Here is a 23,047-nt window from a genome sequence, read left to right as displayed (position 1 = left end):
ACCTTTCCCTCCCGAAGTCCTCCCCCAGCACCATCTCCCCCTCCTACGGGAGTGAGCTCCTCCTAGCTTGCTCCCTTTGGAGTGTGGTGGAGGGCAGCCACGAGCATCATGCAGCCTCCTGCTGTGCAGAGCTGCAGGGCTCCTCGGTCACTTCCAGACCACAGCAAAGCTGTTCTCCTGCTGAAACCGAGAGCCACTAAAAGCCCTGAGATGCTGCAGTGACTAAGAGACAGAGTAAAAGGCAAATAAAGTAGGTGAGAATAAACTTCACTGGTTTCAGCCGCCTAGAGAACTGATTTGCATCCCTGGGAACATCCTGTAACACAGCATCTGCTTCCACCATCACCTCACATCTCACCCCAAAGTCCCAGCAACAACCATTACTGCTAACGTGGTAATGCTGCTTGTCTGGCTCCGGAGGAGACAAAGCATCTCTGACATGCTATCCATAATTTCAAAGCAATCTTCCCTCCTTTGTCTCTTGCATAGGCAATGAAGTACAAGCACACCAACCGTTGTTATCACCAACTCCATCACGGAGGGGAGCACAGCACTCGTAGCACTGAGGCTCTGCGGGCGGCTCACGGAGCTCTGGGAGCAGTGCAGAGTGCTGCCAGGAACTTCTCCACCTCCCGCCAGCAGCCCCCAGCTCCTTACAGCAGGACTGCAGCAAAACCCATGAAATTCCAGTGAATCCCAGGGAACTGGGTTCAATCGTGCATTATCTGCAGCCCGGAGGCGCCCGCTGTGCTTCGCGCTCTCAGCCTTCTGGCCCAGGTCCACTAACAACTGCAGCTCTGTGGCTTTTGGACATTGCTCCCCGCAGCCCCGGATCCATCCCTGCCTTCCAGCACCTCTCCTCGTGCCACAGTCTCTGCCAAGGGACACAGGGGCCAGCCCTGGGGACAGAGCTCCTGTTCCTGTGCTGAGCCCACCAAGCCCCTCCTGCATGCTCCTCCCCAGCAGGTTGGGATGGGTTTGGAGGAGCCCCCTGGCCACAGCTATGAGCCTCTCCTCAGCCCCAGCACCTCTGGGTGTGCTGAGGGGACACCAGCAGTGCCTGGGAGGTGGAGGGAAGGAAGTGAACACTCCCCAGGGTTCTGCCAGCAGCGCAGTTCAGACTCCAGAGTGGATCAATCTTTCTGAAAATGAGTCATAAAACCTGAGCAAACCAATCTGTCCTGGGAGTAGAGATGTAGACTGCTCGGCAAAGTGTGATGACACCCCACAAGGCTCAGGGATGCAGTTCCAGTGTATCTGCCCAATGCCCACGTGCAGCTTCCCATACATCTGCAGCCTTCCACACCCGTAAGCCCCAGCTCATGAAATCGGAAGGCAACAACTCCTGAGATCCAAGCATCTGCCTGCTGCAAGACCAACCACAGTGCCATCACTCACCACACGGAGACCTGAGCTCTGGGGGCACACTGGGACTCCCTGACCCAGAGACCAAAGCACGTGCCCTCTGCACATCTCCTCCTCAGCCCTTCCATGGGCACCACACTGCTCAGCTGTGCCTGCTGCCCGTGCTCCCCCAGCCCACCCAGGAGCTGCGTGGAGATCCCGATGCTGAGGCAGTGAATTCCTGCCAGCCTGGAGCCAGACAAGTAAAATTCCCCACAAGCAGAAGCTTTCCTACTGTGCTAATATGCGCTGGAAACCAGAGCTAGAAGCAGCACCAAATCGCATCCTAGGAGATTACACAGCACACAGGCACAGGTGAGGCAGATTTTGCTGAGAGGGAAGGGAGCACGGATGGGCTGAAATGCTGAAGAGATGAGAGAAAGAAAATAAACAGAACCAGAACTGAACTACTGACATGTCTCCTCTTCTTAATGAAGAGGTCTAGCTTCTTCTGAAGCACGGTGCAGCGTGAAACCGTTGCCATCCTCCTGAAAAACAGCACATTCTTCCTCTATGCCTGTCAGCTGTGAGCTTGCAGAAAGAGGATGCAGCATTTCCTAGGGCAGGCTTTTCTTTTTCTTTTTCCTTTTTTTTTTTTTTTTTTGCAGTTGTAAATAAATCATTCCTCAGAAGGGGGATCAAACATCATTGCAAACATGGTGCTTATGTACAGTGCGCACCGTGGAGCCAGCGGTGGAAATAGGCTTTGGTCTCGTACTGCACAGAGCAGGAGCAGCACAAGTTAGCAGCATCATGTAGCAGCCCTACAGTCTCAGGGCTGCCATTCAGACATGCTTTTGGCAAAAAAAAAAAAAAAAGAAAAAAAAAATCAAGGAATACTTATAAAAAATTCAAAGGCAGTGGTTTCCTTCTGCTCCAGCTATCTGTTTCATAATGCAACTTCAGAGCTGGGGTGGCTCTTCCACACACAGCTTATCAGAAGGATTTCACCCACCACCCCTCCAGCTCTCGGTGACACAAATCCATTCCCTCTTTAAAAGAGAGAGCATCCCCCCCCCCCGCTTCCCAAGCCCACGCACCACTGCAGCCCCGCAGTACCTCTGTCCGACATCGCTCCCCAAGGAGCCCATCCTCCGTGCTGGCAGCAAGGGGCTCACCCCACGGACATCTTCTGTTGTTGCTGGTGGGACAGTTTTCACGTGTGAGTTGCTCTCTGAAGGGGAATTCTTCAGCTTGGCTCTCGCCATCCTGAGAGCCTGGGCTGCCTCTGTGACTTCCTCCTGTTTCCCCCCTGAACTCTCCCGTACATAGCAATCCTCACTGCATTCAGTTTAGAGCTGTCGGCACGTACCATCTCCTTCCTTCTCCTCTCTCCCCACTCACTGTTGCTCAGTGGAACAATCCTGCCCTGCACATTTATTTTGGTAGTGAGGGGAGTCAAGGCAAACTCTGTGGCCTTGCTGCTGCAACGGATTTGGTGCAAAATGACTAAGAAAACCTTCACCATGCAGAAATCTCCAAAACGGCTTTGTTCAGTAAATAGTGATTGTCTTGGCTGCCTCCTTTAAAAAAACAAATGCTTGCATTATGCTTATCACCACAAGCAGAGCAGGGGATGAGGGATTATTTTTTCCCCATCCCTGTGTTTTCAGTAGAGACATGAGGGGGAGGAAGCTATTTCATCTTATCGCTCTGTGTAAAGAGCAGCGTGCGGACCGAATGCCAGGGAACAGACTCAGCACGCTTGGCTCACGGACACAAAGCAGCAGATCAAGGTCCTCCTCCTGAATGCACACGTTGCAAACTGAGCAGAGGGGAACTCGTTGCTGCCTCTCTCTGAGCTGCCATCGCCGCCCAGGGCTCTGTCTCTTCCCACCTGGCCACACCAAAACAGCCCATCCCTTCACCGCCCAGCCTCGCTGCTTCAGGTGAGCACACAAGCTGCTGTTCCCCCAACGCTCGTGGCATCCATTAGTCCAGGTGTCAAACAGAACAAGGAATTCATCACGGCCAAGGGAGCCCCAAGCAGAAGATAACTCCACGAGTCCCCCAGCGCGGGTGGGACCGAAGGATGGGGCCGTGCACCCCACCTCTCTCTGGGGATGCTGCCAACCCGCGGCTGCTCTGCTCGTGTCCGATGGCAGTGCCCAAGGAGGAACATTTGCAGTGGGATGCGGCGATGCCAGAGCACATGGGGACCCGAGGGGCGACGGAACGGCGGCTCAGCACCACGGACAGAGGCAGCCGGCACCGCCCCAGGGAGTGCCCCCAAACCACCCCACCAACTGCCCTCAACCAGCCCAACAGCATCCCAACACCGGCTCATGGAGCACCCCAAAACCACCCCACAGCTGATCTAGGAAAAGAAACCAAGCCCCCGTTTCCCTGTTAACAAAATCATGTTTCCCTACTCAGAGTGTTATTTCTTAATGGGGTTTCACCATAAGACATACTTCACTGCAGCATTTTGAAACGTTAGACAGATAAAAACCCACAGCCCATTTACCAGTGTGCCAGCTTTTTGTTCACAATTAATTTCTCCTTTTGCCTCAAAATGATTCATCGGCTCAATACATTTGTTTCCTAACAGAGCCATTCCTCTCTGCTCCATGCTTCGCTTCAGCCTCGTCTCCAGTTATTGCTCTGGATCTGCACAGCCCGGGGCATCATTCCCATGCCTGCCTGTAATCCCTGCCACCAGCCCCGTGGACCAGCCCCATGCCTGAGGAGCCCTGATGGACAATCACCACCGGGGCTGGGGCAGCCAGCTCTCTCCCATGGGAAGCGATTCACAAATGCTAACTCATATCATATTCCTAATTCCAGAATAATATTAATTTCAGGGGAGAAGTTTGAAGAGCAAAGTGGCTTGCACAAAAATCATGATCTCAGCAGTAATACCATCAAGCAGCAGCACTGAGGTTGGTATTAGGGAAAGGCTTGGGGAGTTTTAATAGAAAATGGAAATTCTACCATTGTACTTCTGTTGTACAGCACGTGACAAAAAATGCACAAAGTAATCCTTGGAGAAACTCAGTTCCCACGTGTGGGAGCCTGTACGTGATGACACCTCCTATGGGAGCACCTGAGCACAAACCAAGGCACAAAGACAGAAGAGAGGGGAGCGATCCAAGGCAGGTCACAAGAAACTGTGTGCAGGGCCACTGGTTTTACCAGGCATTTCCCTTCCAAGGGAGAAAAGAGGTCGCCTGGTGCTGAAGCCAGAAGCCAGGTTTTCACAAGGAAAAAAAGCAAAAAGAAGCTCTGAGATGGCGGATGTTGGTGGAGCACATTGCTGGCTGTAAGAGGGCAAGGGGCTGCTTGCACCGCGTGGGCAAAGCAGCTCTGCTGCAGCTCAGAGCAAAGGGCTGTTACTCAGCAAAATGCATTTAAGACTAATTGCAGATCCCCAGTGCTGGTGATGTCATTTTATGGCTGTCATATGCTTACCCGGAACTCAACCAATGCAGCAGCCAAAATGCATCACTCCACACACGATGAGTGTGTCCAGGAGGCTCGCTCATGCTGGGAAGTCCCATGTTCCTAGAAAGAGCAATGGCTGCAAAGCGTAACCTGAAGCATCACACTGACACGGTCCACTCACAGTGCAAGAAGGCAAACGAGAGCAGCAAATCCCTCGTGCAGGCACAGCATCCTCCTCAGGAGTGCAGGGAACGAAGGCCGGCAGAACGCAACCTCCGTGACTTCAGAGTCCGAACAGGAATTGCTCTGGCCCAGAAATATTTGGCTGCTAAACGGGTGTCAAACTTCTGGCTGCAAGCCAGGAAAGCTGTGTTTAATTTTAGTTTGAGAACCCATTACAAACTGCTGATTTCTCATTTTCAGAGCCTGCATTACGCAGAGACCATCGCTGTGCTGGGGAGGGAGGGGCGGTAGAGAAATGGCTCGGGATTGCTCAGCAGCCACTGCTGTTGTAATAATCTTTCTGAAAATATGATTTAGAACAAAGCGGATTTTTCATTGGTCTTAACTGAATCCACTGCACCTGCAGCATGGAATATTTCCATTTTATCTAGGTAGCTTTCAGTCCCAGCTGACAAAATTCCTTTTACATGCTGATCCAAACTTATTAATAATAAAGCACGACAAACCCCACTATAAGCACTCAATGAAGCAGGGCTATTTTTTCAAATTCTTCCAGCAAATCAACCCACGATGCTGAGATCGGCCCCAGAAGCATCAGCACACAGAGCTTTGTGTAAGAAACACCTTCCAGAGCCTTGAAAAGTCCTCATGAGCAGCATCAACTCTGCATGGAGGAGCTTCAGGCAGCCGTGCGATGTAACAAAAGGAGTGCACGTTTTGTTCATCGCCTCCACACTCAGAGCTGCACCAGAATCTCAACAGAGACTACTGAGACACCAACGGGGCTGAGGGATCCATCCAGCTCTCATCGTACCCCCAGCAAACCCCACGGGCTGTGGAGCTGCCTGTCCATGCTACCTCTCTGTGCCCTGCCCCAAAGGAAAGTGGGGCTCCACGTCACTCTACCAGCACTGCAAACTCCTCAGCAGACGCAGCGCTAACTGCATTTCAAGGGCCCTACAAATTTAACAGCACAGCATCAGCACCTGGGTAAACTTCAGAGCACTACCAACACATGGACGGCCACCACCAACTTCTGCAGCCACGCCATTTGCTGAAGCAATTATCAAGAAGCAGACATGGGTCAGACCTGCTCTTCAGTCACCAGGGGATGCCCTACAACCCCACCAGGCTGTTTGCAAACAGCTTTCCAAACCCTTGGGTCGACCTCTCAGGGTTGCCGGGGTTGGGGTGAGTGCAGCAGCACCAGTTGCACCCACAATTGGGGGATGCACAGAGCAGCATTGCTCCGCTCCACCTCCAGCCCCCTCTCTTCAACAGCCCCCTGCAAACGTCAGCCTTTCAGAGGAGGTTTTGAGATTCTGTTTTACTCCGCTTACCAGTTTTTCTCATGTTCCAAAGGGGAATTAAAACCGCACAGGACTGAGCTTTTGCTTCCTCGCTGGAATATTTTTTCTTTTGGTTTGGTTCAAACAAATTCGTCAAGGAGGGAAAAAAATGGCAAAAAAAAAAGGAAAAAAAGGAAAAAAAGGAAAAAAAGGAAAAAAAGGAAAAAAAGACAAGTGTTGATGCATCCTTTTCTCCCTCTGCATAGGACGCATCCCTTCCATCCCCTTGGGGTGCCAGCACTCCTCCTCCTGCGGGCAGGGAGCCCAGCACCTCCCCGGGAGCCCCCAGCAGCTCACCAGCACCACGCCAGCACAGAGACAGATCCCCCGTCCAGATTTCTCTCTATCCGGCAGTAGGTGGAGTTGCACTTCCTGGTAAAGGCAAAGCCAAAGAGCTTCAGCTCTTCTTATAGTCGGAAATGCAACATCAATAAAACGATTCCTTCAGAACTGCAGAGATGCTGGAATGTACATGAGATGCCCGGGAACCCGCTCCAGACAGCAAGGATGTCCACGCTAATAGGCTTAGAAAATAGAGCTCGTTTCGATCAGTTTAAGAACCTCCCTCCAGCTTGTTGCCATCAGCAGGGCAAGGCACACGGGGATGGAGAGCTTTCTGGGTGAGGAGGCAGGAGCTGGCTGCATTACACAGCACTCTGCACCCCCACTGCCACTGCCCCTCTGCTGCTGTCCCCTCAACATGGAGCAGCAGAGTGCAGAGGTGCTGGGGGGGTTTCCCAGGACTTTGGTTTATTTAAGGTGAATCCTTGACTTGGCATCCCCATGAGCAGACCAGCATGCAGCAGGGCGGTGACAGCACAAAGCACTTCAGCAGCACTTTCCCCGCATTTGCAGTGCACTGAGGAATTATAACTCTGCATTTGCATTGCCATCACACTGAGAGGACCCAGCCGTAACAAACCCTGTTTTCCTGGGTCTGAAGAAATCCCCTGTGAGGCTGTGCTCTGAACAGGGGAGAGCCCAGCAGGCTGGGGATGAGGGAAGGAAACTGAATCCACCGTGTCTTTCCACAGCATCACTCAGGTCGTGGACTCCTGGAGCCCAAGAAACCAGCTCTTATCCCAGAGCCACTGCACAGTGCATCACCAGGCTGCTCGGTGCCAGGAGCTGCGAGTGCCAAGGCTGGGAGCAAGCAGAAAGGTAAGCAACAGTGGGATCAGGGCAAAAACAGTGCCTGCTCACCAACACACAGCACACTATCAGTGTGTGCCCTGCCTTGAGATCACCTTCTCTTGTTTCTGGTCTCTCCAGGCACTGCTTGTCAGGCTTGATTTCTATGCACAACGGGACCTCACGTTGCTCCCTGAGAGGCAGTTGGGTGGACCTACAACACCACACGCTCTCCTCTGTACATGAGATGCTTTCCTGACCTTTGTCTTTTAAAAAGCAACGCCATTCATATGAAAATTTGATTAATTCCACTTGTTATAATTATTCTCACAAATAAAATCCAGCTATTCCCCCTCCCTGTGAGTATGGGGGATAATGGTACTTACCCTTCTCAGCAAAGCATTAAAGCACCAGGGCTGAGACGCTCTGTACAAAGTGCTAAGTGTTGTTATTAAGCTGTCATTAAAAGCATTTCAGGAAAAGTTCACGAACCACAGGGATTTCTGTCGTCACAGCAGCTGCTGGGATGGCAGCACAGCTCAGTGGCTACGGCCAAAAGCAGCAGAGAAGTGGATTCAGGAAACCACACTGGGGCACATCCACTGCAGACAATGCCCCGTGGCCGCATCCTTGGGGAAGGGAGCCACCCCAAGCCCAACCCACGGGGCCAGATCCTGTTTCACTGGGCTCGGGGTGCAGAGAAACACAATGGTTGTGAGCCTGGAGCAGAGCACAAGGGGCTACACATCCTTCTGCAGCCACCAAAACCTTCAGCCACCTGCTCCCATCCCGGACAGCGGGCACCCAAAGGCGCCCGGGGGGTTTGTATGGCATGGGTATGGCTGGCTGCAATTCATTCCCTCTTCGCTCCTTTGGCAGCTGCAGAGCCCCCAGAGCAGTTTCACGGAGCCACTACCTGGCAGCACAGTGTCTGCTGAGCTTTAGAGAGTGCTGATATAAACTGGAGCACTGCGGCTTCAGGGAAGAAGGAGCGTTTAGAAAACATGGAGGAGAGCATTTATAGCAGCGGCAAGAGAGCTGGAAATAGAAGAGAGCCTTTGAAGAGCCGGGCTGCTGGAGACAAATGGGAAAATTATGGAAAGTAAGAAAACGCTGAGAGCACGCAGGCAGGCTGCAAGCCCAGAGGGAGACGGTGCATCTGGTGGCAGAACAGCCTTTGATTTCCCTTCCCCACTTCCCTGCATTAACATCTCCAGCGCTGCCAATCCCAAAACGTTCCCATGCAGAACAGGGGACAGCATCTCCAGCACCGCGCGGCCGTGCAGTGCGGCTCCGTGACGGCGCGGGGAATGTCCCCTGCCCTTTGTCCCCAGCTCTTTGTCCCCTGTCCTTTGTCCCCTGCCCCATCCCTCAGCCCTGCCCCTCCGCCGCGGTGCCCGCAGAGCCGCATTTATGTAACGCGGGGCCGTGAGCGCTGCGTGCGCCGAATCCCAGAACTGTCATCGCAGCCTTTGCAAACCCATTTTTACCTCCCTAAGTGTGGCTCGTCAGCGCCGAGCATGAAAGCTGCAGAACCAGCAGAGGCTGTCGGCAGAAGAAATAGAGCAGACACGAAGGGATGCTGAATAAAGATCCCCGCAGAGCCGCCAGCTCCGGGCTCCTCTGTCCGCGGTGTGCTTTGCACGCGCAGGAGCGAAGCAGTGCGGCCCCACACTTTCCTAACAGGCGGTGCCAGGTGAAAACTGCCAGAGCAAGAAGGGCAACGTATCGGTGTGCCAGTCAGCACTGCTCAAGTCAGCGAGGAAATTAAAAGCCCCAGGGTAAAATCTAAATCTATATCTGCAAGCAAAGCACGAAAACTCCGCAGAGAGCGCAAAGGCAGCTGGGCCACTTCCCAGGTGAGGGCACAGCAAGGTGGCTACCAGCCCCAGCATTTAATGGGAGCAGTGATGAGGCCTCAGCCCAATGCAGGGATGCACAGCGAGCTCCAGGAGCACAGGCACAGTACCTGAATTAGCCACACTTTGTGCCCTCCCATCGTAACTCATTGCCCCATGCACACCCCCAGGCACCACAGCTGCCCCCACGGCCACGTCCCACCACACAACACAGAGGACATCTATAGTGCCAGCTATAAAACTCTGAGCTGCTCCTGCATGGCCCTTTTTTTTTTTTTTTTTCAGCCACTTTGTAATTAAAGCATTAAAATTCTGATGAAATGATCTTCAAAATTGCAAAGCAGTGTTTGCCGACTAAATGGCCTTAAGTTCCTGCTAAAAATGGGGAGAATTTTAGCAACTGGAAATCTTCTTTGAAGTTGTGTTTCTTTTATTATTATTTGGTTGTATATATATATTTTTTAAGATAGATCTTCAAAGGAGAAGCTCAGGCCCTGGGACTCCATCAGCTCCACCAACTGTGTCTCACGGTGATAAAGACCCCGTCTGTCCCCGGGCTCTCTGCATCGTTCTGTGTACCATTTGCCAGACATTTCCCTCTTCCACCACCATTCATTTTATGATACATTATATAAGAAAGGGAAAACAACAAGTCCCCATCCGGAGATTCGCAGTGCACTGCAGGAAGGAGCCATGAACTCCACGGAGTTCTCCGCCTCATCAGGCTGTGTGGGAAGGATGAGAACAAGGGTTGCACCACACCACTGATCTCCAAAGTGCATTTCTTATTTTAACTGCACCGAGGACATCCTGCTGCCAATCAATAGCACACGCTGTGCTGCCATGAAGTGCTCTGACCACAGGAGCTCTCTATTTGCACACACAGCCAAAAATGGGGATCAGCACCACAGCATTCAGAGGGGAAGAACTGTGAGCTGCTAGCAGCAAGAAGCACCAGCACAAACCACACAGAGCTCCCCACACACAGCAGTAATGGGGTGGAGAAGGGCCTTTGCAGCATCGGGTATCTCTGTGTTTGGTGTACTCTGAACAAAACACCAAATGTTTTCAAATATTTACAAATTGCACTAGGATAGAAGATGGTAATAAACCTCTCCACCAGCAGTGGGCAGACCCTGTGTGAGCAGTTCAAGCCAAGTGACAATACTCACTCCAAGTGCTGCAAAAGCGTGTTGGAGAAAGGAGAAGAGGAACAGCTGCTGGGTGCAGCCCTGCAGGAGGCTCCTGGACTCCTCGTGGCCCTCTGTGACCCATCCCTCCCCACAGCATGCTCCCAGTGCCCTGTAAGTTACTGGTTCCCACAGCAGAGCCCTCCAGCTCACAGCAGCAGCCACACACGGCTCAGCGACGGCAGCGTGAGGACCATCCCAGCCCAGAGGACGCTGTGCATTCCTTCTCCACTAGGGAAAGCCTCCTGGTGCCAACGTGGCCAGCTGGAACTGAAGGCACATATGGGCAGGGATGAGTTTGAGACAAGAGGGGACAGGAGAGTTCACCCTTCTCCCACTGCACGCCAGCTGGTGGGCGAGCACAGCCGTGCACATACGTGTGAGCACGTCAGGCAGCATGTGTCCCTTTGCCAGGCTGGGAAGACCAATCCAAAGTCACCCAAAGTGGCAACTGAAGTGCCAGAGGAGTCCTCTGCCGTCAGCAGTGTGGGTGGAACTGCATCACACTGCAGCAAAGCACACTCACAGCCCAAGCTTGAAGTGGTGACTAAAAAGCTTTGCCGAAGGAAAGCCTTTCCAGAGACCAGCTGTAAGTCCTCGCTGAGAAACACGAGCACCTCCCAGAGCCCTTTCCTCTTGCCTTGAGCAAACAGTGACTGTGCATTATAAATACCAAGCTTAAACCAGCGCACCAGCGTGCATTGCAATCATTTCAATTAAAGTCTCTTCTAATAGGCCATGACTGGCCGTTTTAGGAAATCTGAACTTTTTCCAGCAGTGCTCCCATCCGGAGCAATCAGCCCAGCTCTAATGACACACTTTACACCGACACACGGACGCTGGGAGAATGAGTTCCTTCAGCTCTGTGCAGCTCTCCCTGCTCCCAATTGCACAGTCTTCAAAGGGAAAAGTTTTAGATGGTGCAGAAAGCATTTTAGCTCCGAAAAAAAGATCTTTAGTAACTGTGTAAGATTTTTGCACAAGCACACGTCGCACAATGCAGGCTGCAGCAGAAAGCTGCCCCTCTTTGGCACGCCTGCCTTCCTCGTAAGCGTTCCGTGCTTGGTTTGTTCTGCTCCCCGATGGGAAGGAAGGTTGCCCAGCGATGCCGCTCCTGCCCACAGCACGGCGGGCTCTCACACTGCCACGCGCAGAGCATCCTCAGCCCCCGACAGCGGACTCCGCCGGATGCGCACGGAGCCGTGGGGAGACGGCCACAGGGGTGGGACCCACGGGAGCCGTGTTGGAGCTGTCCTCCAGAGGGCTCTGCCGCAGCATCCGTGCTCCAGCAGCTCGACTCACGGAGCGCTGACACACGGCGGCTGCTCGCTCCATCCCCAGAGGGAGTCAATTCAACGGGAGCAGCTTAGAAAAGAACACGGGGGAAAGCATGCCAACCATCGGGAGATGTCTACAGAGCAATAAACCCCTGGCTGCAGAAATTTCAGATCCCCAAATATTGGGCACGTTGGAACAAAACCACCAACCAATCGCTCTGGAAGATGGCACAACCCATAAAACACCGCTTTTTGCGTCCCATGTGATAGTCTGTAAAACCCACAGCTCCGGACCATCCCTTGGAGAAAGATGTCAAAGAAAACCAGGCGGTTCACCTCCTGGAGGAGGCAGAAGCACTGCGTGTGCTGTGGTGGCCCCGCTGTGAGCACAGGGAGCTCCTGCAGCTCCTCCAGGAGCTGTGGGTGCCCTGGCTGAGCACACCATCACTGGTCTGAGGGAGCCTTTAGAACAGAAAAGAACTCTGCAGCATGCCTGAAAGCTGGCACGGCTGGTGCAAGGCCTCCCTTGATCCAACATCACAGGCTTCCTGCTTAAAGATTCAATTTTTCTGAATCTGAGAGATCTGGAAACTGTGCTGTTTTTGTTGTTGTTGTTCCTTGTTTGTTTTCAATTTAATCTGCTGGTAGAGCACTCAGGTCCACAGTCTACCTGCCAAAGCAGCACTTAATCCCTTCATTTCAGCTCTATCATCACCAGCTCCTTTATTACCAATTATTTATTGTCTCAAATAATGGAAGGCAGAATAAAAGATCTGCTATTGCAATAACCAGCAAAGTCATAGAGCGATGAGAGCAGACACCTCCAGCATCGGTGGCTCCTGGGCTGTGCTGCCCCACACCTGCATGGCCAACCCTTCATGTAGGGCAAAGATTTGCACAGTGCCTGCATGACCTGTTAACTGAGCTGCCAGCTCAGCTCGTGAACACGAAGCATTTTCTTTGCAAATTAATACCAGTAAGCTTGCTACAGAGCCAAGCTGGTGCCAATGGAGCAGAGGCAAATGCAGCATGGCAAGGAAATCTGCACTAGCTGCGGGGTCTCAGCAGGCAATGTGTTCACTTTGCTTTTGATAAGCAGAGCTAAAAATAGTAAACAAATGCTTCAATCCAAATTATTTCTCTCTAAACCCATGTGCTGCAAAGCCTAACCCAAAATGAAGTCTCGGAGATGCTGCGCCTTACACGGGGATTTTCTAGCCAATTTCTTGTGTGATCCACGTGTGATCCATCTTACTGTGCCTGCACAGAGGGCTGTGGGAGAGGGGCCATGGGCTGAGCATCTCAGCCCCAAATACAGCAGAGCCTGAGCTCCGGGGCTCTGCATGCTGTCACCGAGCAGAGGGTGCCAAGGGAAAGGAGCGAGCACCACCTTCAGAATGGCAGTGAGTTATTCCCCTCGTGAACAGAGATGCAACTGTGACTAAAGTGGTGGGAAAACACGGCAGAAGGAAATGTAATGCGCTCTCTGCGACTCCAGCTCCAGCTGCCAAGCTGTTTATCACGCTGTCACTGTGGCAGCTGTGACAGCCCAGGGCTCAGCCTGACCTCCCACCTCACCAACGCCAGCAGCAGCCCTCCCCTTCACCTCTGCAGGCTTTGGTCTGATGGCAAACACCATCATTTCTTTCCCAGATCCGTGGCCCCGTATCCTTGATGCTACACTCGTGCAAAATGGACTCAAGATACTCCCAGGTAACTCAAACACGATGCTTTTCTTTTCAAGCCCATCTTCCCAATGAATTGAACGGAAACCAAAGTGGAAGTAAATAAACCAAGAAAATACACCAGGGAGGGATGGAAATCGGAGCCTGCAGTGTTAAGTTGCACTAAATAACTGAAAATCAATGTTGCTCTTCCTTCCCACCACGGCACTGCTGTACATACTGCATCACCCCAGGGACACTCCTGCACCTTTCACTCGCCAGCTCCGTGTGCCCATGTTTATTGCCAGCAAGGGCCCATTGCTGACAGCAAAAGCAATGTTTCTGAAAAGAGTAATGACATTTTGCTTATAGAATAATAGATATAATTATAAGAGAGGTGTATTTTTTTTCTCTCACTCTCCTTACTTTCATAACTTTACTGATTTTTCTGCTCACATCCAGGCATTCCTGCCTTCAGATGAATACTCAACAGCACATCGATGAGTACATGGAAACCTCAATTTTAAGAAATGCCCAACAGCACATTAAGACACCCTGCTATTAATCATCACCCCAGCTTCTCAGAACAACCGAAAAAGCAAACTGCAATTAAGAATGCTATGTATCATTAAAAGAAAACCTACAAACAGGAGGAAAACTCCTGTTTTCCTGAAAGTGAGCACTGGGCTGGATTGTGAGCAGCATTACGGTCGCATCTGGCTTGGCCTCTAGGAACAGATATTTGCTTGGGTAGCAACAGACCCAACTATGCATTGACTCAGAAAAGCAGCTTAATACAATTAACAAATGTTTTGGTTTTGCTGTCAGGTGGTAAAAGCAGAGAAGCTGCAGTTTAGCTCCAGTGGTCACACAGACACTTCTAAGTTTCTGGTCTAGATGTCACCATCTTCCTCAGTGTTATTTATTACTTAATTTGGAGCAAGGCTCGGGTATCACAAATGAGACTGAGTCACCCCTTGTGAGATTCTGCACACAGAGCTGGTGGAAAATCGGTCTTAACGCAGACATATTGTCAGAGTTGGGCATTAGACAACAAACACCCTCATCTTTCCTTCCCAAGCAGTGATCAAAATGCTGAGAAAAGGGCAGCATTAGCAAGAGGAATTTTCTGGCATGGAGGGACATATGGAGCTGGATCTCCCTAAACCCAGGTCCAGATACACATGGCACAGCCTGAACTGACACTGCAGTCACTTTTTGACCATTACTTCACCACTGCAGAAAAGAATGTTTTTCACTTCTGGCTACAAACAGAGATTTTTCAATTACCATCTGCGTCATACAAATAAAATGAGAGAAATTAGCCATTAAATCAAATGGGGAGGAAAGGGAGATTCAGCTGCAGACATACCCAAGGCATCTGAAAGAAAGACACAGAACGGTGTGCACTATCATTAATGTAATGACGCATCCAGTGAGGATGTCAGTTTGTGTATACCAGCAACAAACTACAAGGAGAAAATCCTATAAGTCTGATATGTCAGCACTAATGTTTTCTTGTGCCAAGTATAATCTAACCTGTGATTTACAGCCACCATCTAGTGACAAATTTAAGAGACAAAGAACAGATGTCAGTTAAGAGACAAAGAAACTTCCAACGTCTATCTAACTCGTAAGCAGAAACATCACTCTAGTTATTAAAACCCTCTCTTTTCCTGGTTATGCAATGCATGGAAAATCTTTTTTGAAAAATAAATGTCAAAAATTGTGTACAGATGTTGCTGAATTCTTCTGCACGAGCAGCTTTTCCAAGCATCATCACACATCAAAATGATTCTTTGCTGATAATTAGCCTCAGAAAACACACTTAATCAAAGTGATGTCCATTAATTCTTGCTGCTGTAAATAGGACTGTGGTTTGTGATGGTGAAGCTCTGGAAAGTATTCAGGCCATTCAAATCAGGCAACAAATAAGTTCCTAATGGTGCTGCTCTGAGATGCAGTTTAATTTTATTTATGGTCTTTTTTAATGCATGTCCCAACTCAGTTGTCAGCACTGCCCAAGGAAAGGGAACACAGGAGATCAAAAAATGCCGTCGTCAGGGCTGCGAAGATCAAACAGATCAAAGTGGTGTCACAGTTCAGAGTATAAAACAATATTTATCAATGCGGCAGATGTGCTTTCTCAGCTGCCTCTGATCACAGAGACTGCTCTCACTTCAGAACAGAAGCCCTCCTCCTTGCAGGAGAAGCCCAAACTTATGGCACCGATGGGGTGTGGCACTCAGCTCCTTCTCCTTTCCACTAGCACCCCGTGGCCGTGCTCCTACACAAAAAGCACAAAGGATTCCCATAACTGGAGGAGTCACGTGCCAAGTACGTGATGGGGTAGCCAGGGAAAGCAGCATTTGTTCCCCTAGTGCTGCACCTTCTTTTTGACAGTGGCTCAACACCATAAACTCTGGCTCAGCTGTTATATCCCAGTGGCTCTGAACACATCCATGACAGCAAAACATCAGTGAGATAAGAAATGCAATAGTGCCACAATAAACAGAACCAATCTCTTTGTCTTTGACATTGATGAACCTTCCAAAACAAGGGAAAGAAACTCATAAGACAGGCAGGGTTTAACAATAGACAAGTGATGCAACTCCAAGGTTCCCAAAGAGAAACGTCCTCAGAGCAGTCACCTTGCAGCCCCCATTAGTCAAATTTCTGCCTTGAGTCAGCGTTTTGCATCCTCTGGAGATTCAGAACTGAATGACAGTTAATCCCGCTCCTATAATTTAAATGACCTGCCCAGCAAAAATGCCAAGCACAGCATTTAAATACAGCTGCACTACATGTAAATACAGCTAAGCCCAAACTCTTCCAGATGCCTCGAGGCAGAGAGTACCAAAGATGAATAAGAAGATGTTGGAAGGAACGTTTCCATTTGTCAGTTCTAGATTTGTTTGTCATTAGGCTTTTCACTCTCTGTTGCACAAATCCATTTACCTCCCTCATTTTTTCTTCTAGCTGATCTTTTTGTATTTGCTTCCTGGCTGATTTATTAACATCCCCCACACAACATTTTAAGTACTATTTTAATTTTCACATCATTCTACCTGCCAAAGAGTCAGCCCTACTTAGGTAGATTGACTACCCTCACCTGTCACAACCTAAATACAGAAGTGAAATAGGAGCCGTGTGTTCCACTGCCGATTCACAGATTAGTTTCTTCAGTTCTCTGGATTTTCTGGACGTGAGCTCTCCTCCTGCCACACCACAGCTCTCTAATTACCCACTTATTCCAGCAAGCTCTCATCAGCTCAAGCTCCAGCATTACCTCATTCTTTTACCTCAGGCTGGGGTTGGTGTCTCCTCAGCATCCTCTCTGATGAGGATGGATTGATAAATCTCTACCAGAAGTGGTTCTAATTCCTCAGAAGCATCCCATCCTTTCAACTTTCTGCTGACCCCAGGAACCTCTTCCCTTTCATCACCACACTGCTATCCTAGGGGCTATTTTTCAAGAGCAGATATTTGAGAGACTAATGATTTTAGCATTGCTTTTATAAAGAAATGAGATAGCACATCTCTGTCTCCAAAGGGCTCTATTTTACCATTCATGATTCCCCATACTGCTCACATGGGGAAACCTTCCTCAGCAGAGAGCTACCACATTTTTCTCTGTACTATAACAGAGCACTTCAAAGCACAGCTCTAAGCTGCTTAGTATTTATAAGCACAGCAAAGCAAAAAGGCCATCTGCTTTTCTTCTGCTAGCCTAAATCAGCTGCTTATTCAGCTCATTTGGAACAGCCTAATTTACTAGTCACAAGTACTCTGGAGTTTGCCTCGCTGGGAAGCCTCCAGTGCCATTAAGGGCTTGGTCTGAAACAGGCCCACAGTAACATGGCCAAAAGCCCACAGCAGTGGCACACTCAGCAGGGCCACGCAGACTGCATGCCAACAGCAGAGGTGCACTCATAGATCTGTATTCCTAAACACGTTGGGAAGTTGTATTTTCTAAATGCGGGGAGAAGTTAAAACAGCTGAAATATCAGCCCATAAAGTCAGAGGGAGATATCTAAGGAAGCAAGCCTAGTGAATTTGCCAAAACAAAGCACCACAAAGTATCAGCACACACAAAAAAGCAGGAGGCTGTGAATCAGAAACACTCACATCCAGATGAAAATGAAGATGATGGGTTACACCAACGGCATGCAGGGAAAAAAAAACAACAACCTCAATCTGCAATTGTAATCTGCATTTTGGTTCCATTTAAATTACTAAATACTAAAACCATCAAATATCTGCAATTAAAACTTATCCAAATGATCCATGACATAACCATTCTGAAATACAGATGTTTTCTACAGCACAAACTTCCAATCAAGCTCTGATTTGATGCCACAAAACCATACCAATGTTTAAATGCCTGTTAAGGAAATTTGGGCTTTTAAAATCTGAGGATCTCAGACTCACGTTTGAGGAAGAAAAATGAAAAAAAAAACCCAACAATTCTTATGCAGCCCTAATGGACAAGAATTCTGATTTGAGAGATTTGTAAATCCCAAATTCACATATTTTGTCTGACACTTGTACACCCACAAAAAGAAGCAGCCACCTCTCAACACAGATGCACCAAACTTTTGTGACCGCTGTACCAAAAGCACCTAAAGAGTTACCAAAAGCTAACTCAGCAGCTTTGGAAGGGTTTTTTTCAATGAGTTACAGCTCTCCTCGTTAACATCATGCAGTCAATTGGTACAAAATTATGATGATCTTACTGACTCCCCACGAGTACTGTAGCTCCTTGATTTTTTTGTTGTTATGAACAGACTTGAAGGCACATTTGTTCTTGTTGCTCTTTGTTTAACTGCTCCCCTTACAAAATTCACTTGCAACTCAAGGCATTCATTCCTTTGCTTTAGCTCAATCAACTTAATAACAAATCCCTGCCAGACAAAAAAGGGAGAGTTGTGCCACAACCACCGCAGATCTTTAATTGCTTGACTAGCATCAGCATTCTGTGCTGCAAAGACATCTGAGAACAGGCTGGCTGAGCCCAACCTCTTAAACAAAGGTATACGCTCACGTCAAACTCTGACCATGTCTCACCAGGGGAATTTACCAGGGGAATTTACCAGGGGAAATTACCAACATCTCACCATCCGTACCCATCTCCCAGAAAACACTCTTTCACCCTTGCCACCCTTTAAGGGTACTCCCACAGACCCCCACATCTGCCGGCCCGCTGTACCCGCTAACTCCCAATACCCACCAACACCAGCACATCCTCCAGCTCCCCGCGCCCACCATGCCCACCCATCGCAGCAGCATCTGGCCCGGGACGGCCCCAGGCCGTCAGCACCGCGGAGAGCTCCGCACCCCGAGGCGCTCAGCACCGCGGAGAGCTCCGCCGCCCCACCGCGACCCCCAGCACCCCCAGTGCGTCCCCCTCCCCTGGGGTACATTCGCCCCCAGCCCAGGTTACCTTTGTCCCCAGGTATGTGCCTTCTCACCCCGCCCGGTGCGCGTTTGTGTGGGTGCCCCTCCCTCTCATCCCACTCGCCAGCCGTGCCCCCCGCGCTGCCCCCCAACCTGTCGTCGCTCTGGAAGGACTGGTCTCCCAGCAGTAAGTCACGGAAGCGGTATCGGGGCGGCAAGGGCAGCACCTCGGACTCCAGCTCCGTCATCTTCAGGGCGGAGATGTCCAGAATGACCCCACTCTTTCGGCTCCCGTCGCCGTCCCCGCCGCCGCAGCCGCCGGGCGACGAGAGCCTGCGAGAGAGAAGGGGGCAGCGGCAATGATGTGGGGGGGGGGGGTACCGTGCCCTGCCCTGCCCACCCCCTCAGCCCGCCCCCGACCCGGCACCTCCTCCGAGGCCGGCCCCGCTCAGCCCCGAACCGCGGCCCCGCGCCGGCAGCAGCTCGCGGCCCGGCGGCTGCAATTACATTGCGGGGCAGGCGGCCGGGCCCCCCCGGCAGAGCGCTGCCCCCGGGGGCATGGGTGGTGCGGGGCACCCCGGGGCTCTGCCGGCCTCAGGCGGGCGGGCGGAGCGCTGCGAAGGGCACAGCTCGCTGCACAGGGCAGCGCTGAGCGCAGGACATTCGCTCCTCGGCACAGAAAGGACGGAGAGCAAGGGGAGCCAATGGAAAACCCTAATCGTCAGGAGGAAATAAAACCGATCGCAGGGATGAGCTACGGCTGGCAAGCAAAGCCGGATCCAGCCCTCCTCCCCCTGTGCTCCCCCTCCCACCCCCCCCCCCAACAAAGAAAAGTACGGGGGGTGGTGGAGGGACGGGGAGATGGCTCCACGACACGACACTACTGGAGGCAGAGGCACTGCCTCCTTCACCAGGCTGCTGGCACTTAAATCATCCGGACAGTCCCATATTAAATGAGAAACCGTGAATGCTGATGAGTCAGTCATCTGTCCAGGCGCCAAGCGTCACGGCCGGGCGGATTTATCACCCGCTGCTTGGTGGCTGATGCCTCTGATCGAAGGTGCAGGGGATCACAACGCCTGGGAGAGATCCAAAGTGATGGTTCAAACAAAGAGGGCTGCGTGTGGTCATCTACACACGTCCTGCCCAGCCACGCAGAAAGGAGACGGAGCTCAGCTGGCTCTAAGGCTGTCAATTGAGATGGCTGAGAGCTTGTCTTTGCTCTCCTTTTTCAAAACACACTTGTCAACAAGAACATAGCTACTGTACTGCTCCCCATGTCAGCTAGAGCTGCTAATTACAGCTAATAAGAGTTACGCTGATTTCACACAGCAACAAAGCGAGGCAGTGCTGTAAAGTCAGCATACAGGCACACAAGGCAAAATCACTGGTCCTGATCCTTTGGGTCCTGGCTTCAATTTCAAATTAATCTGTGCCAGAGTAACTCCAACTTCATACGCCCTTTCTGGAAAGTGGGACGGAGAGGGAGAACTTAAAGGAGGAAACGTGGCACCTCTGCAGCAAGTTGATTGTTAGCTCCTCACATGTAAGCCTGAAGTTGAGGCAGGGTCCAAGTGCTGCCAGGGGCACTTCCCAGGCTCTCACTCAAAGCCCCTCCAAGATCCACCTCCCCATCACTTGCACACGGTGTACAAGCTACATACAGAATGAAGACTGTATAAAAAGCTTCCTGTAGTTTAATAGTAAATAAGCAACAAGCAGACATCTAACTTTTTGCTGCAGGCTGCAGAGATGTGATCACAGGCTCCTTGGATTATCTTCTCCCTTTAACAACTGGAAGCCCTGTACATAAATTCCCAGCTGAAGAGGTTCCAGTGTCCTGATCAGCTGCTGCTGGTGAGTTTCTGGAAGAGCAACCAGCATGCAAAATTTCTGCTGAACACAGCCCCAGAAGACAGCTCAGCTCGCTCCCGGTGCTTCAGATTATTTTCACTGATGTTTTTTTGCCACTTAATTCTATAACCCCAGAGCTTTCCAAGTCCTTTTAGCTACCATATGCACACTGCAGCCGAGGCTCAGTGCTGAGTAACGCATCTGTTCAGGGCCTCGGGCTTTGGAGAGGTTATTCTGAGATAAAAATTGATCCAAAACTTGGTCTCGCAGAGAAATCAGGCCAAGCTGCTGCCAACTCAAGGACTCCCTCCAGATCCATTGATCTCAGCACAGAAGTTAGTCAACCATCTCCGGCTCACATTGCAAAGGAGGATCTAACATTAATCTGATCACAAAGCCACAATTAAGTCTCCCCACTTAGAGCTTAACTATAACATATACCAAAAGTGTACTTTCCCCAGGGCACCTCCAGCACAGCTCAGGCCCGGATTTACTGTAGGACAGCACCCTAAATACAGAACTTGCAGGGAGAGAAAAAATAATAAATAAAACAAATCATCCACTCTCCTGTCATATGTCATAATGGAAAATGGGGAGCCAAGTGCTCGGCTCCAATTGAAGGCAATTACCGTCGCATCTGAAGGGAACTGTCACAGACAGTAATCTCCTTTGATTATTAAGTGCCTGTTTAAAGGAGCATGTTGCTTCGTTTCCCAGAGGAGAAGCAGAAAGCTGGGACTGCACAGCATGGTCACACCAGCTGCCACGTGGGAAGGGCAGCTCTGCAGCAAGGGCACGCTGCAGGACTGCTGACATGGGCTGGGGTGTGGGCAGGCAGGGCCCAGATACCCTGCGCCCCACAGAAGTACTCATCTCTATGTCACCATGTCACACCTGTGTTTGATAGTTCCTCTAACCCTCACAGCATTCTTTTTAAGCCCAAGTAATCCATCTCCCTTGGCCTCAGATCCTGTATCTAACGCACAGAGCAAAGCAAATATTTGCCAATGTCCTTTACTAGTGTTAAGAAATCTCAGTCAGATGCAGTGATATCACAATCCCCGGAAGCATCATTTCTGCTCCGTACTTGCATCCAAGTTCTTCTCACATCCACGGTAACAGCTACATTTTGAATATATTCTGCCTTATCCCACAGATGAGAATCATTCAGAATTTTTACAGCTTGGCACGTTTGCTTATTCCGGCTCAGTAAGACAAATGCTGCGTGCACCTGTTAGATAAAGACATCTCTCCTGCATGGTGACTGTAAGACACGTGGCACACTCGTGTCTCAAGAAAAATGGGTGCTGTCTGTGCTGTGCTCGTTTCCTCACATTGGCACAGAGAGCCATCCCCTGTGCCCACACATGTGGATTCTGAGCTACAGAAGTGCCACAGCAGCACCGACAGTTCTTCCAAGCAGCAGTGGTATGAGATAAAAAATTCATGAACACCATTGCTTATTGCATAGTCTTCAAATACTACTGGAAAAGACAAAAAAAAAAAAAAAAAGTCCCAACGTGGCTTATAGCTAAATACAGGATGGCAGCTTTATTTTTATCTTGCCTTCTTCCAGAGCCATGTACAACTCCAGACACACAAGGGAAGCTCAGCACTGCTGTGCTCTATTGCTGAAGCACTGCCTCTCCCCCTTGGCTGCTCCCCACAGCACTGCAAGGGGACACCCAACCACCAGGAACCCAGAGATTGGGATCACACAGTGCTCCATGCACGGGCTGCTCACCATCCCCTTCAAAGCATCCATCCTTGGCCCTGCAGCCGAAGTCCTTCACATGGAAACTCACCGGGCCTCAGTTCTCCTTTCAGAACGGGCCCAACAGAAGGGGCTCATCCCTCCTCCCCCCCCTTCCCTTCAATAATAGCAAGCTTCCACAGCAATCTCCAAGCTCCCAGCCCTGTCCCCATGAAGGCGAGCTCAGCTGCCACCAATGAACACGGCCACACAGGAAATTCTGCCCTTTCACTTTCTATATTTGATAAAATACATATAATCATCATTTATTTGCTTCTCCTCCCACAGCTCTCACGGTTACCGGGTTACAGTTGTCATACCCCCCACTCTTTTCCCCTTCTTTCTGAGTGACATCGCTGTGGGGTCTCCACACGGCCCAAATGCATCAGGAGTGCGTGGGCACCAGCCCTCGGCCAGGAGCCTTCTGCCAGGGAAGGGAATGTGTGGCAGGGCGTCTTCCCCCAGCATTCAACAGCTCAACCATCTCCTGTGAGCGCAGGGCTCCGAACCACTGCAGTCACTGCAGTCAGAACGGTGCCAACCTTAGAAGCAATCAATGAGAAACAAAAATACCACGGGGTGTGTGAGCACTGCCTGCCCCC

At 50.7% G+C, this 23,047-nt stretch overlaps 1 protein-coding gene across 2 annotated transcripts in view; it reads right to left on the bottom strand.

Annotated features, from left to right (window-relative positions):
- Nucleotides 1-23,047, bottom strand: part of KCNT1 (potassium sodium-activated channel subfamily T member 1) — a 50,491-nt gene that overhangs the window by 21,678 nt on the left and 5,766 nt on the right. The window contains exon 2 of one of the 2 annotated variants that reach the window (XM_065737378.1): nucleotides 18,992-19,171. In XM_065737378.1, the coding sequence (XP_065593450.1) occupies nucleotides 18,992-19,171 (180 nt within the window). Of the gene's footprint in view, nucleotides 1-2,463; nucleotides 2,816-18,991; nucleotides 19,172-23,047 lie in introns of those variants that run through there. The other variant, XM_065737380.1, reaches the window with a different exon arrangement.

This window comes from Cyrtonyx montezumae, unplaced genomic scaffold (assembly GCF_038088225.1).
Source record: "Cyrtonyx montezumae isolate F1298 unplaced genomic scaffold, pur_monq_1.0 scaffold_20, whole genome shotgun sequence".
Lineage (NCBI taxonomy): Eukaryota > Metazoa > Chordata > Aves > Galliformes > Odontophoridae > Cyrtonyx > Cyrtonyx montezumae.
The sequence above is the reverse complement of the archived record's forward strand: the minus strand, read 5'-3'. Positions and strand labels throughout refer to the sequence as shown.